Source organism: Pteronotus mesoamericanus, unplaced genomic scaffold (assembly GCF_021234165.1).
Source record: "Pteronotus mesoamericanus isolate MK-2021 breed Mesoamerican mustached bat unplaced genomic scaffold, CSHL_Meso_final contig_64, whole genome shotgun sequence".
In the NCBI taxonomy this organism is placed as follows: domain Eukaryota; kingdom Metazoa; phylum Chordata; class Mammalia; order Chiroptera; family Mormoopidae; genus Pteronotus; species Pteronotus mesoamericanus.
In genome coordinates, this window is record NW_026555224.1 from 2,255,632 (window position 1) to 2,271,864 (window position 16,233).

Here is a 16,233-nt window from a genome sequence, read left to right on the forward strand (position 1 = left end):
TGAAAAACTGAGAAAAATGTGTAGCATCCCCACTTGACACCACCTTTCCAACTCTGCCTTCTGTAGCATTCCTAATAGAGACCAGATTACGCAGGACTCACATCCAGAGCTGTTCCCTGATGGTGACCACCTTCCCTTTAATTTATAGGCTTCTCCTAGATTCTAGGAGAACAGGCCTCTGTGTGCAGAGTGAATACTTTGTTTAAACACATTTTATCATAAAGAACTGAAACAAGGCTCACAGTTCTGTGAAGTAACAACTCCACAAAGTAACAACTCACCAGAGCCACCGCCTGTCTCTGGGGTTGAGATGGCACTTGCAGATGGCAGCAGCTGGTGCACCTGTGCTTGCTGGTCTGAGCGGCTACCACTTGGGACATTTTTGTTCCACATGTTCACATTCTTGTAGTTGTATTTGCTGGGATCTCCCCAAGCTGAGGTTCCGTCATCAATTTCCATTTTGCGCCGTATGGACTCTGGGGATGGTTCCTCCCAGCCTGTGGGTTCTTCTTCTTTTGTTGGGGCTGGAATAGGTCCCCCTAGCCAGCCTGTCCCAGAGGGCTTGCCTGGAGCTGAAGGGACTCCCCAAGACCCAACAATGTCTGGTTGCTTGTTCCAGTCTGGAGAGCTGACTGGCTTTGCCAAATCTCCCCAACCCAGCGACTGACTAGACTTTGGAGGATCTCCCCATCCCTGGGAAGAGTTAGGTTTAGAAGATTCATCCCATCCTGATGAATTATTTGGATTTATGTTATTTCCCCAAGTAAAAGAACTAGTTTTACCAAGTTCATTCCAACCAGAAACAGACCTGTCACTGTCACTACCTCCTGAGCTAGATTTCTTATTAGCCTCACCCCAATGGTCACCCCTTGACGTGTCTCCCCAGTTATCACCGGAAGAAACAGACCACCCTTGGTTTGATTTTTGTCCATCACCCCAGCCTTGTTTGTTCTTTTGCGAATCATTCCATGTGGACTTTTCTTCTTTACAATTCCCCCACTGATTGCTCTTGACCATTCCTGTAGCAGCAGAATCATCTTCCCATCCCCCCTGGCAGTTTGAGCCTTTGGAATCTCCCCACCTCAGAACAGGCTTGGGATCTCCCCACCCCGAAACAGATGAGGTATCATTACCATTAGGGCTAGTCTTGTCTATACATGCCCCTGAGTTAAAAGTCTGTGTTGCAGAGCTCCCCCAGGCCTCTGTCCCATTGTCAGTCTTTCTTTCCCCTCTAGGTGACATCTCGGTATCCCAGGCAGTATTCTGCTTAATAGGAGTCTGTCCCCAACCAGAGTTGGATAGGACGCGTGGATCTAAGTCAGTTCTGTTAACAATGCTTTGGAGTAATGTGTGCTGATCAATTTTTCTTCTATCTCTACTCTGAGTCTCCCCAGTGACTTTTTCCTCGAGGCGTCCAGTGCTTTCTGTACTACCTTCACTGTCCACTGTACCTCCTGTTTTGGCCCACACACTGTTTTGCTCATTTATCTGAGATGTGGCAGAACCCTGATCCTCTTCCTCAGTAGAATTCCATCCATTTGTAAACTTCTTACCATTGCCGTTTGCACTGTCACTGGAATGCTGATTGCCAGGCAGTTTGCTCCACTCCACGCTGGGTACATTAGTGCCAGTGTTTTGTGCAGGAGTTCCCCAGCTTCTTCGATTTCCTCCAGAGTTTGCACTGTTTCCACTTCCCCAGGATGGACTCTGGGAATTTGTGGCCCCAGACTCCCACACACCTCCTCCTTTATTTGTGTTAACTTGAAAGTTAGTGCCCACAGGCCCATTTATGCCAGGCTGCATTAGAGTTGCATTCACAGTGTCACCATTAGCTTGGCCATTAGGGCTTGAACATTTGTCTCCAGAGTAGTTAGAACCATAGGCACCCCACGTAGTACCATAAGAGCCTGTACTTTTTGACTCTCCATTGCTAAGGTGAGAAAGGGAAGTGCCATTCATAACCGATGGAGCCTGTATCTGAGGATGATTCATTGTGCTCACACGCCAGGCCCCCGTGTTACTAGGCAGTTCATTATTCTGTACTGAACCGGAGTTTGGTAAACTAGAGGTCATAAAGTTAGTAGTGTTATTTGGTCCAGTTATTTCAGTGGTGATATTCTGAGGTTGACCACTGAAAGAAATCTTCTGTGTACCACTTACTTCAGATTCACAAGTTTCCTGAAGGCTTCCCCAGGTACCATGGGTAGAAGAACCACCCACTTTAGAGTTAATACTCTGATTGTTAGACATCTGGCCTATGGTACTGCACTGAATATTGATGCTAGAGCTACCACTCCCTACAGGCCCTTTTAGGGCAAGTCCACTGTTCTCTAATACTGGCCAGGCACCGTGGTTGCTAACTGAAGTCAAAGTGCTTGGATTTACCCCTCCATTTGATGAAGAGCTTACAGTGCCCCAAGCATTCATTCTATTGTTGCTACTTTCTGACTTGTTTTCAGGAGCATCCACAGAGACCTGACATGTGCTTGTTACAACTCCATGGGAGAAGCCCCAGGGCCCAGTATTGTTTCCACGACCCACACTATTGCTGCTGCTGCCACCGCCAACCACAAATTTGTTTTGGGAGCCAAGTCCAATGCTGTTCCGAAGGCCATCTTTTTCACCACCTGTGCTCCCTGAAGCCATGATAGTGATGTTTCTTTCTGATTCAGAAATGGAGGCGCAATCAGCATCCATACATTCTGAAGCCAACTCTGACTCACTGCCAGGGACCAAGGGCCATGCTTCTTTTTCAGGGGAGTCGTTTACAACAGCATCTTGACAGTTTGTGCTAGAGTCACTCGTAGAAGACACAGGTCCCTGCTGCGAATTTTCATAATGAGACCCAGAAGTGTTATTATGGTTTGTATCTAGAATAAAAGGAAAGCACAAAATTTTATGAAGTGAACGCAAAACTGATGACTATATGATAAATGTATGTGGCTACTCAACATTAACAAGATATAACATTTGGCACATAATATTTGATTACATCCCAGCCACTTTTCACATCCAATAATCAGTTCCACGCAGGGAGAGAGTTCTGTATTTTGTTCACCGATGTTGTCTCTGAGTCAAGAGCAATAACTGGAACATAAGAGCTCCTCAATAAATATTTGCTGAATGAATGAACTGCTTACTTATCAGCAAGTAAAAGAATGCTGAAGTCAGGAAGGAAGAAGGGATAGTAACATTAGTATGTATAAAGCAACTCAGGCTTAGAGACCTGACATGGGAAGAAGGGGCTGAGATGTAGATGGGTAAGGACAAGTGAACAGGACAAACTTTTAGAAATACAAGAATGGGCAAAGTAGATTTACAGTTGTAATACAAATAAATAATAAATAATAATACAAGAATAACTGTAAAACCTACTTTTGCCCACCTCTATATATTAGGAATCCTTTTCTAGCCTTTCTTAGAATAGCTTTTTCACCTGTTTTGTGTACTATGATAAGTTTATAAAAATTACAAAGTCTTTCCTATTATGTTTCCATTTATTAGTGTCCATATACAACCTGAAATACTGCAGATAAGTTTACAAAGTCTGTGCTATTATATTTCTATATCATTAGTGTTCACAGTCAACCTGAGATACCACACACGAGTAAGAAATATTTTTAGTTCTTCCCTTCTTCATAAAAATTTCTTAATTTACCTACATAGCCATGTTTATTGAAAGTCAACAGAAAAATTTATTGCTATGTTGAAGATCACAGAATTACTATAATTAAAAACCAACTGCTGACACTGAAGACAATTAATGACCTGTCATATAATCTTATAATCTTAGACTTACTGCTACATATTATCATCTAGTTATTTTACAGCAGGCAGGGCAGGCAGTAGTGTTTCTGGTTCAGTTTAAGAATCTGGTAAAGTTAGAAATTCCTCACAGGTACTAAGCTACAGAAGATGGTTGCATTTAGACTGTCCTTAGGGGTTGCTTATATTGCCGAACTCTTTGGACGCGTAAGTAATCAGAATAATATACAGTGCTTTTAAATAACACACGCACTCAAGTCATGCCCCAGACATAATGAACCCACTACTGGGTTGTTGGCCTAGAAAATAAATGTAATTCACTGTTAGAGTATTGCTAACAGGAAAATCAGGTTCGTCTCACATCATTTTCTCTCAAAGTACAACTGTTAAGCAGCAAAAGGTGATGGAACTAGAAAGGGTAGCAGGAAAAAGGGCTAGAGAGACACCAAAAAATGTATATATAATTGAAATATAAGTATTTTAAAATCCAGTAAGTGACTAATTTTCAACCCTTGTTTAAGAATCATTATTTTAAGCTGACACAAAGTCATTTTTCAGTGCCCACAAGGAGATAAAAGAACATCAAAAAACCCGGTCAATCTTACTGGATAAAAACAAATCAATATGCCAGCACCTGCACTACCAGCAACACCACACAGCACTATGGGCCATGTACTACATGTGCACTTCGTCACCGAATCCTTGGAACAACCCTAGAGCACAGATATATCCTCACAAGCACCTCCTGTCAAAGGGGAAAAAAATCATCTCACTTATTTGTTAATTTTCCTCATTTCAGTAAGCTTCGCAAAACCTAAGATCTATCCTTGATTCCTTCCTGTGCACAAAAGAAGAAAAAAAAAAAAGGAGAGAGAAGGAAATCCAAACATTACAAGCCCCAAATCTATCTACTTGTCTCCATATCTAAAACAATGAAGCCACCACAATCATCTCTTTATGGACTACAGCAAAAGTCTTTCTGTTGCCATTATTTACTTGTTTATGTGTTTGTGCACACGGTGCCACCTCCACACAGCAGGAATAAGAATTTAAGATTGGGAATGTTGGACAAAATTAGCCGAGCTGAAGATAAAAGGAAGGACCTGGAAATTAACAATGAAACATCAGAAGCATTCCTGTAACAGGAAAAAGATGAGGTATTTGTCATCAACAACCTTATGCTGAAAGTACTAACCAATGAAATATAACTCCCAAATGAGGTAAAGATAGCAAGAGAAAAGGTTAACGTGTAAAAAGCAATAGTTTTCTATATCATAGAAATAACAAACAAGAAAGTATGATGGAAAAAAGATCCTCATTATAACAGCCACAAAAAACTATAAAGCAACTTGTAATAAAGCTACAAACCCTTGAAGTCATATACGATTAAATTTTATTGCAGGCCATAGAAAACAACTTCATTAAGTATAGAAATTTCTGAATAGGAAGCTGTGACAATATTCAAAGTTTAATTCAATGATAAGAAATTGCTAACAAGAGCCTCTAACTTGATTAAAGTGATTTAAAAATTCATATAAAATAAATGAAAATTTTAAAAAATCTCGAAAAGAGAAGTGACAGCATGTAAAGGGGAAGGGAGAATTGTATTATCATGCAGTTAAACAGCATTGTATTAAACAGAGTATATACACACTTCAACTGAACAGAAAAAGTAATCCAGAAATAGACCTACGTGTATGTTGAAGATTTTATGTCAAAGGCTGTCACTTTAAATCAATAGGAGAAAAAGAACATACAATACTTAAAGTAAAATTTTTTTCTAATCAGACAATTTTCACCCTGACCGGTGTGGATCAGTCAGTTGGTTGGGTGTCATCTCGCAAATCAGTAGGCCAGTTCAATGCCCTCTCAGGGCACATGCCTGCACTGCAGGATTGGTCAGTCCCTGGTTGGAGAGTGTACGAGAGACAAACTAATCGATGTTTCTCTCTCACATCAATGTTTCTTCTCTTCCTCTTTTCTCCTCCCTTCCCTTCTCTCTAAAAATAAATAAATTACTTTAAATGAGACAATTTTTCAAATAATTCCAACTGTTAAAAGATGAAAACATGAAGTTATCAGTGAATAAGACCTTTTCATACATAAAAGCAGAGAAAGAAACCATTAAAAAAAGACACAGATTTGACTGCAAAAAAAGTGAAGCTTTTTATGTCAGAATACACACACACATAAAACCATCAAAATATACATTTTGCAAACTAACTCTATCACCTTTAACATTAGTGAAAATTTCTCTCAGAATCTGGTTCTGACTTCATTTGGAGGTGCTGGTCTGAATTTGCCTTCTGCTATATATTCCCATGTATTTTAGAAAAATAAGGAGAGATGCCAACAGTCAATTATTTGATAAAATTCCATTTTTAACGTGGTACTTGATACTTCCCAGAAAAACTAAATTAAGTGGTTCCTTCTTTTTTTTAAGGTTTTATTTATTTATTTTTAGAGCGAAGGGGAATGAGGGAGTAAGAGAGGGAGAGGAACACGAGGGAGTAAGAGGGGAGAAAAACACTCATCGGTTGCCTCTTGCACAGCCCCAACTGGGAACCTGGCCTGAAACCCAGGCATGTGTCCTGACCGGGAATCAAACTGATGACCTTCCACTGCGCGGGATGATGCCCAACCTACTGAGCCACACCAGTCAGGGCAAAAAGACTAATTCAAAATTTGCATTTACCAAGGATGGAGAATCACAAAGACCTTTTTAGTTATGAAAAACATTGTGGCTTGGAAAAATCTAAGGGTGATGTGTATGTATGTGTGTGGAGATACTAGTCTAACTAAAATTGTAAAAAGAATGAGACGCCTCAGCAATGACAACTAAAACGTTCCATAGTCAGCCTACTTCAGGACTGAAAGAAGACAATCTATTTCCCCTACAGACAAGGAAGCCAAAACCCATCATTACAAATGACCTGGAGAATAAACATGGAAACATGATTATGTGGAGGATGATCATTAAACTTTCACAGGAAATAGTAAGAAACAGTAAGACTGTAAGTCCTTCTGCAGGGGGAAGCAAAGGGCACAATGGAGTGTTGCTGAGTGTACACAAAATACAAATTTTTATATACTGCACAGCTGAAAGTCTGGATGACTGCACTTCACTGAGGAATATCTGAAGTCCAAACGTCAGCAGCATCCTGCTCTCACACATAACTACCCTAGGAGAGCAGGGGCAGCTCAAGCACCACACCTGAGAAAGGATGTAACAGTGTATTACACAGCTCAGGAAGACAAAAGAGTATGTGTGGGGCACAAAAAACACTGGTCATAAGTCAAGTGGTTTACTGAGGAAGAACTTAAACCCAGGAAAATTCATATATTATTCTTATTAAGTCTTTAACATGTAACAAAAGAATTAAATATATGCATTCTGCCTTAAAGATTTTCATTCTCTCCAGAAAGGAAAGACCTTCAGAAATAAACAGTACTTGGGTTTTATAGTATTTCCAGAAAGTATGAAATGGTACCATTGGAAATGAGAGAATCTTAGGTGTACAATTTCAAATATCACCTAAGTGTGAAAGTACAAAATGTTTTTTTCAGTTCTTCTATCCTCTAGTCCAGGAGTTGGCAAACTTCTATAAAGTCCCATTAGTAAGTATTTTAGGTTTTCCTAGCAACATGGTCACTGTGGCAATTACTCTGCCAATGGATACTCTGTCGCTAACTTGAAAGCAGTCACAGACAACATGCAAAGGAATGGGGCTGGTAACCAACAGGCTACAAGCGAACCTCTGTTGTAAATTTAAGAATACAATGGCAATACCACAACCAAATGTAACATGTGGCTCATGACTGGTTTCTGATTTGAGAGTTGGGGTGAGGGTGGTAGGAGACAACTATAAGACATTGTGGGGCTGTTGCTCTAGACCAGATGATGAGGGCTACAGCCAAGTCAAGTAATGGTGGTAGCAGTGCAGATGAGAAGAAAAGCTCAAAGACATTTTAAAGCTAAAATTAGCACAGCATGGTAAACGAATGGCCTGAGATAGAAGGAAGAAAAAGGGAGAGTCAAGTGTGATTTAAAGATTTTTAGATGGGTCACTGGATGAATGCAGGTGCCAACTTTTAAGCAATGGAATCCAGAAGCAGAAACTGGCATTTGGCAAGATAATGAGTTCAATTTTGGACATGTTGAGTATAAGAAGCCCAAAATCATATGAAGGCATCCAGACCAAAACACATGAACCTAAAAATGGGGAGTGATTTGAAACAAAACCATGGGAGGGAATGAAATACGAAAACTGGTCAAAGAAAAATGAAAAGTGAAAGAGCTTTAAGGAGATAGTGATCAACAATAAAACATGCAGATTATCTATTAAGATAAAAGCAGAAAAGCCTGTTTACCATATTTACAAATAAAGTTAAGTTTGTACTTGACATTCACAAGATCAGTGACCTAGATTACAGAGGACTGAAGTAAGGTATTAGAGATGGCAAGTATAAACTATTCCTTTAAGAGCTCAGGGACAAAGTGGAGGAAAGAAATTCTCTAATAGCCTCAAGAGGATGGGGTAAAGTAATTTACTTTAAAGGAAGATAGAGATTTGAGTATGTTTATAGGTCAAGGGGAAGGTACAAGTTGAGAGCAAACAGAAATTAAAGGACAACAAGGACGTATACCACACTGAAAAGACAGTGAAGAGCACAGGTGGATGTAGAGTACTTTAATCTTTGAACATCACTAGAACATTTAATGTTAACATTTTTTCATTAAAATAGCTCCAATTCTTGGTGTTGTACCATTACAGTTCAAATGTTCCTGGAAAAGTTCAAAAGCAAGGCTATGAAGAGTAGTATGAAAAACACCCTCATACCAATCACCTCAAGAAACATACTACTAATTATAGTATAAAACTCTAGTGTAACTCTTCTGATTATATCTCCTTCCTTCCCCACTGGGTAACTGAGTGGTAACTTCCCTAAATGCTGTATTTTAATTCACCCCTGAGCAATATATGATGTTTTGCATGCTTTGTATTTTCTGATACCATACTATAAACAGAGACATTCTTGGAACAACCAATGGAAATGCAAGCACAAATTACATATTAGAGGGTGCTGTTGAGTATGTTCCCCTTTTGCTTAGGGGTGATCATAGTACCATGGTTGTATTGGAGACTGTCCTTATTCCTAAAATTACCTGTGGAAGTACTAAAGGCAAAGAAAAATAAATGTTTGTGCACATATGCAAATATATTGGTTTGGCCAAAAGATCTGTTGTTTTTTTTCCCATACGATGGCTCTAGTAGCACTTAGTTGTCTTTAGCATCATTTGAAACAATTTTAGACTGCATTGTGACAGCTGTCGTATCAGTGTGCATTAAAACAAAACATCAAAACTGGTGAATTTTTGTGCAGCCATTTTAATACTGAAGATAGAAAAAATACACACTTTCAGCAAATTATGCTTCATTATTTCAAAAAAGGTAAAAATGCAACTGCAACTATTTGTGCAGTGTATGGAGAAGGTGCTGTGACTGATCAAACATGTCAAAAGTGGTAATGTGAAGTTTTGTGCTAGAGATTTCTCTCTAGACAATGCTCCATGGTCGGGTAGAGCAGCTGAAGTTGAGAGCCAACAAACTGAGACATTGAGAACTATCTGGGAGATAGCCGACATACTCAAAATATTCAAATCAATAAAGTTATTGGTAAAAATGAAAAATGTGTCTTTTATTTTACAGAAAACACCACATGGACTTTCTGACGAACTGTCATGCTGAAAATGTTGCGTATCTTCTTTCATTTTCAATATTAAAATGGCTGCACAAAAATTCACTGATTTTGGTTACTCTTTTTTAAAATGCACACTGATAAGACAGCTGTCACAATACAGTCTAACAAAATTGTTTCAAATGAAGTTAAAGACAACTAAGCACTACTAAAGCCACTATAGGGAAAAAAAATAACAGATCTTTTGACCAACCCAATATGATGGGGGAAGGACAGTGTGCAGTGTGCATGTGAAACAAGACAGGTAAATATTAACAACTGATGAATTTAGGATGGAGGGCATTGGGGAGTTTGCTGTCCTATTCGTTTAATGTCTCTGTATTTATCATGTAAGTTAGTAAGTTTTATGAGACATGAGCATTTGGCCCATGAGAGCAATGCTGTCACTAGCTCTGGTAAGCATTAGTCCCCGCCAAATTCTTGTGTCATTTGTGAAGTAGCAAGGCCTGATACCTTAAAAATCTAAAGATCAACTGCAAGAGGAGTTGGAGCACTGACTGAAACCATCACTAAGTGTTTGAGTCCAGCCTGCAGAGTTGCCTGGTTTGACCAAGCACACGGTTCTAAAAAAACTTAACATGAGAATGTAAAGGTATTTCAAGCAGGGTACAAAACCAATACATTTACCCTTGCTCCCATCACTCCTTTTCATCTTTTACTTCACTTACCTGCCGGCCCATGAAAGCATTTTAGTTTGTGACCTCTGACTTCTAAAGTACCCAATCTTATGTACGTACTATCTTTATTCCCTGACTACACTGAATAAATGGAGAATGCACTATAAGAGGAAAAGAGAGACACAACCAGTGTTCCTCATTATTACCACAAAAACTTTGAATACATTTCTATGTATATGTTGTATATATTAATTCAAATGTCAACTCTACTCCATTAACAAGCTCAATTCAAGAATCAAAAAGCCAAATGTAAATACAAATAGACAAAAATAAAAACAGATCTGTCCCCACAGTTCTGAACTGCACGTAGTTCACAACACAGATTTCTGTGTTTTGGGACTACTGCTTGTGCTGTTGATGCTGTCCACAACCCTGCTCTTCACTGACCACCAGGCTAATCTCTAATCTGTGAGATGAAGGTAATTTCTCTAATCTGCAAATTGTGGATTAAATGCATAATACAGTATGGGTTAGTCACTGCATTGTTATATTAACCTTTCAGGAGCCAGGAAAGAGGTAACTGAGAAGTCTTCCCTGACTCAGACACCCAGTGGTCATTCTGTGGCTGAAGTTTCTATTATCATTCCTGGTAGCATCTATGAAGAAATTTTAATTACTTTAAGTATGTGACACAGGCTGGTAGGTGGAAATTCATAAGTTTTTTAAAAAAGACAAAAGATCAAATCTGGTTTTTCTGAAGAATGCTTTCCTTCATCATCTACACTCTAATTGTTGGAGGACTTAATTAAAAGACCTCAGATTGCTGTACCCTCCTGACTCCCATCTTACCCTCTACATTAATGATGTTTGGCCTTGTCAAGTCCTTTTAGAACAGGTGGGATATTTTTTCCTTCTCAGACTATTTTGAAGACTTCTTCCTATGCCCACATCTTCCTGTCATCTGAATATACACCTTAAGGATTTTTTGACCCATATCCATTTTTGAGAAACAAGACTCTTACACTCCTATTGTTTCCATTTCAAAAACTGCTTTGCTCTTTCATTTCCCAAACTGAAAAGCATTTTCAACATATTTCATTTCTAAATTTACCACCCACTTCCTTGTTTAATTACCATACCTCCACTGCTTACCTTGCAGTAGGTACTCAAGCATAGGTTGTATAATAACCTCTCCTAAGGTTTTAACTGCGTATTTTATTATGCAGTACTCAATATATCTGCTTCCAATCTGACTTCCCAGGTGAACTTCAAACCACATTATTAGTTGTTTGGCATTAGATGGATTATGTCTAAAGCAGACTCTTCTTCCTGAAAAGTGGAGGTCCTCTGTACAACTTGCAGGAAATCGGTGAGTGCCAAAATGTTCAACACTAAGCTATTTGCTCAAACATGTCATATAATTTAATCCTCAAAGCAACCTTATAGGCTGGGAACTACTGTTCACACTTTACAGATTAGGAAAGAGGCTCAGGTGAGTTGACTGATTTGGCCAGGCTCAATTGATAATAAATGCCTGGAGGGGAGGGAGTATTAAATCAGGATGATAATTCATTTTATTCTTTCCAATAATAATGTGCTGCTCTAATTACCTATGCTAGAAAAATCACATTTCTGTCCTCTTCTTTACCTATCGCATCCAGTACATTGCTAAAGCATAGGCATGGCTGCTATGAGCATAGCTCTGGAGTCAGATCTTGCTGTAAGCCCAGGCTCTGTTGCTTATTAGCAATGGAATACTGTTAATACGTACAGAGTAGCTCCTGCTTTATATAGAGAGCACAGAGGTAGAAAGTGAATAACTCTACCTGGGCTTTCTAACTCCACCTGAGTTAGAATGGGCTACTTGGGTGAGACTCAGACACAAAGAGCTAGGATTTAAAAACCAGGTCCATTTGATCCAGAGACTTCATTCATTACCAGTATACTAGTGTTTTCATGTGAAGGAACCTTGATTCTCCTTAATTCTCTATCTGGCTTGTGATAAAACCTTCAAAATATTGAGTTAGTGAAAATGTCCATTACATTTTCACCCTGTACAATGGCTCTAGTAGTGCTTACTTCTCTAGTAGTGCTAACTTAAATCGAAACAATTCTGTTAGATTGTATTGTGACAGCTATCTTATCAGCGTGCATTGAAAAAAACTTATCAAAATGTTGAATTTTTGTGTGGCCATTTTAGTACTGAAGATGAAAGAAAATGCAACATTTTCGGCATGCTTTCTTATTTCAAGAAAGGTAAAGACACACCTGAAACACAAAAAAAGATTCCTGTAGTGTTTCGAGAAGGTACTCATCGAACATGTCAAAAGCAGTTCGTGAAGTTTCTTGGTACTACTGACATTTTGGCCAAAAAATTCTTTGCTGTGGGGCTGTTTTATGCACCGGAAGATGTTTAGCAGTGCCCCTGGTCTCTAACCACTAGAAGCCAATAGTGGGAGACAGCTGACATACTCGAAATATGTAAATCAATGACGTTATTGGTGAAAATGAAAAATGTGTCTTTCACGGAAAAAATGTAATGGACTTTTTGGCCAACCCAATATTTTGCAAAAAGAATGGACAAACCAACCAACCATCAGAACCTATCAGAAAATTATAAGCACATACTAGATGTACTTTCTGCCTCACAATCATTACTGGACTGAGAAAAGCCATTCTGAGGCAACAACTGAATGCACATGCTGTTTAAATATAATTTTCATGCATGGTCATCTTTTTACGGCACATGGTAACAGTGATCTGTGCAAGTTATTTCATGTCTTGGTGCTCAGCTTCCTCTACTGAAAAGTGGAGACAAGAACAGCTTACACCTCACAGAATCGCTCAATTTTAGCTACAGTCTTAGAATCAATTTTAGCTATAAGCTGCTTATTAAAATATGCAGAACTTGGAATGATTAAAATGACCGTTTTAAATGTAGGATAGGTAGTGACCTTACAGTCAACGTTTCAGGACTCCCTATTCGTAACTCCCTGTACATATTCTTATTTTGCAATCTAGGTACTAATGAGTACAAATACATCACCCCAAAGCCATGGCTTCGTAAACCTGCTGCACGGCTAGTGATGACAGCTGAAGTCTCGTAAGAAATGCCTTCTCTCACCTGACTGGTTTTTGCTGTTCTGCACCTCTCCGTTATTTTGTGGCTGTTGATTTGTTAAAGCACTGCTTTCTGACTGGCTGCTTAACACTTTAACAGCAGATCCCAGGTTTGCTGCTATGACAGGAAAATGCTGACCCCTCTTTAGAAGCTGTTTATGTTCCTGGTGGCGAAATCGTGGTGGTACTTCACGAGGATACCGAGGCAAGGCCTGTGGTGGCTGCGGCTGCGGCTGCTGTAGCTGTGGCTGCTGTGGCTGTTGCTGTGGCGGCTGTGGCTGCTGCTGACTGTTGGCTGTGGCTCGCTTGGCATTATTATTAGTGCTGGTTGCTGTGGAAGTGCCGTTATTAGAGTTGGCAGGCTGAGGCTGGCTTACACTGGGCTTTATCTGTTCTGGCACTGATCCCAACAAAAGAAAAGGGGTGAAAAAGATTAGCCAGTAAAGTGTACCTCCACAGTTAGCTATCAAGTAAAAAGGCACTAAGAAAAACAATCTTAAAGGAACAGAACTTTTGAGTGTGTGGGGACACTCATTCACAGATTCCAGTTTTCCTAGGAGAGATCATTGTTAAGAGTCAAACTGCTTCTGCTAACTCCCTACCCACTGGGGTCATGGAAACCACTGGCACACCTGGGCCCCATGATAAATCATGGTGACCATCCCTATCCCATATTATTCCCTCATCAGAGAACAAACACTGATTATACAACTATGGAACTCACAATAACTAAAGAAAAAATGTGGCAAATCAAGTTTTGGTAATCCTAAAATAATCCTCAACTCCCTGGTAACTGTTCTTAACCTGCCTCATTTTTAATGTATTTGGTCTCTATTTTTCATCTTTGAAAGACAGCACAAGAACAAGGATAGAAAACAATCTATCGAGTTTTCCTTTCAAAAAGGCAAAGTTAACAATGTTTTGTTGTTAAAATATAAAATCTGAATAAAATAAACCGAGGACAAGGAAGTAAATACAAAGATAACACAATGAAATTTATGAGACTAATCAAAATTGGAGAGATAAATCTCAGAAACAGCCACTTATTTACTGTATGAACAATCAGAAACTATAGATAGTGAATTTCTGAACTCCTAGAAGAGATTAAATAAGTAAACAAATTGATAGAAATAACTTAAACCAGTTAAGGTATATCCAATCTCTAAAACTAGAGAGAGGCAGCAGGGTTACATGAACTTCTGGTACCAGATGGACCCAGGTTGCTAGCTCAGGTTTGCCTTTCGTAGGCTTTGTATCTTTGGGCAAGTTGCATAAATCTGACTGAGCCTGTAGTCTCCTCTGTGAAATGGGGTAACACTGTGCAAAGCTGTCCTAAGGTAAAACAGGTGAATGTTCACAGAGCACCAAACACAATGCTATATACATAGTGGCTGTTTTTTAAATGAGTGACACAATACCACCTTAAACTTCCGTAGCACTTTAATGTTTCTATGAGATTTTGACTTATCTTCACAGATGCCATTGTCACATAAGTAAAGTCTCCACATAGAACGGAGGACACTCAGAGAAAACTCTGTTCCAGGTTTCAGAGCTTTAGACCTGAAATTAAAGCAGCCCCCCACTCACTATAGCTGGGTTATCCCTATCTTCCTCCTTGTCTATAAGCAGTCTTGCTCTAGTACCCAGCACAATGTAAACACTCAGTAAAGAGGAACTATTACTGTGGCCCAAATTAAAAAAGTGTTTATCAAATCCATACAATGCATATGATGCTGCGACGAAGTGCTGGTTACCTGTGTTGTTGCCAATAGTCACACAATTTCCACCTCTATACCCTTAAAGAGTTCTACAGCCTCTCATTTAGTGGTATAACCCTACTAGTGTTTCCTTTCTCTGAGCTGATGGATTTAGATTATATCACTAATATTAATGGTTTTTAACATATGATTTTGGCCTCTTTATTTTTAATAACTTTGATTTTTCTAAAGTAACACAAGAACACAAGCAAATTGTAGTTTAGGAAAAATGGCAATGAAATTTCCAGTCTACCTATTTCTCAGAATCCTTTCCATTCTTTTTAGAGGCAACTGAAAAGCCATTTTCATTAATCATTTGAGCCAAGTACATTCTAGGTCTAATTTCTTTATGAATGAAAATTGTGTCTCCCAGGCAATTTAATGCTCCCAAAATGCAGCAATAATGTATATTCCTTTGTCATGAGGAAAATAGGGCATTGGCTAGTTCTCAAGCACCTCTAAAACTCCCCTGTAAAAAAACCCAAACCAAACAAACAAAAAAAAACTCTCAAAAAACCAAAAACAAAACAAAAACCCCAGAATATATATATAATTATAAAATTATAAGGAAAACAAAAACTTTAACTCAGCTTTTACATGCTTAGTACTGAGCTCAGCATGGAATCTGGCACTTGAATATACCTTAAAGTGGTATACTTGCCTGTTGCTAAAAAAACAGGTTTGTCTTCCACTTTATTAAAAGAAAATGACAATGATACCAATTTAATACCCAAACAAGATGTTATTTGTGTGAGAGAGTAACAGAAAAACATTCTTTAATGCATTCAAGGAATCAGAAGATAACCTATCTGAAACACTGAATGATCTACATGAAGACATGTATGAGAATGCTAACACTACATCAAAAGTGAGTAGGAATTCAAAAGCAGAGTTTACATGCCACCTAGCAACCCTCTCTGACTTCACACAACTGCTGATCTTACCAGGAAAGTGCTACAAGGAAAATAAGGCTGAGATAGGTACTTCTGGAGCCTGAAAACTTCTCTAAAATCAGTAAAAAAAAACATGAAGATAATGTAATTATTAATTATAAAAAAAAGTAAATAACTTGAACTAAAATCTCAGGTGTAAACATGGGATGTACTAGCAAAGAGTAAAGGAGAACAGTGCATGTAGTTGGAGAGCAAGGGTGGAGTTGCTGAGTAACAATATAAATACTATGTAATATTGGCTATTCTCCAATGTAGTTAATT

General features: G+C 38.8%; 1 protein-coding gene across 2 annotated transcripts in view; it reads right to left on the reverse strand.

The window, feature by feature from the left end:
- TNRC6A (trinucleotide repeat containing adaptor 6A) overlaps positions 1-16,233 on the reverse strand; it is a 96,516-nt gene that overhangs the window by 28,809 nt on the left and 51,474 nt on the right. For both annotated transcript variants that reach the window (XM_054580883.1, XM_054580884.1), the window contains 2 exons: positions 13,267-13,662; positions 282-2,870 (listed from right to left, as the gene is read on the reverse strand). In XM_054580883.1, coding sequence (XP_054436858.1) covers positions 282-2,870; positions 13,267-13,662 — 2,985 coding nt within the window. The remainder of the gene's footprint in view (positions 1-281; positions 2,871-13,266; positions 13,663-16,233) is intronic.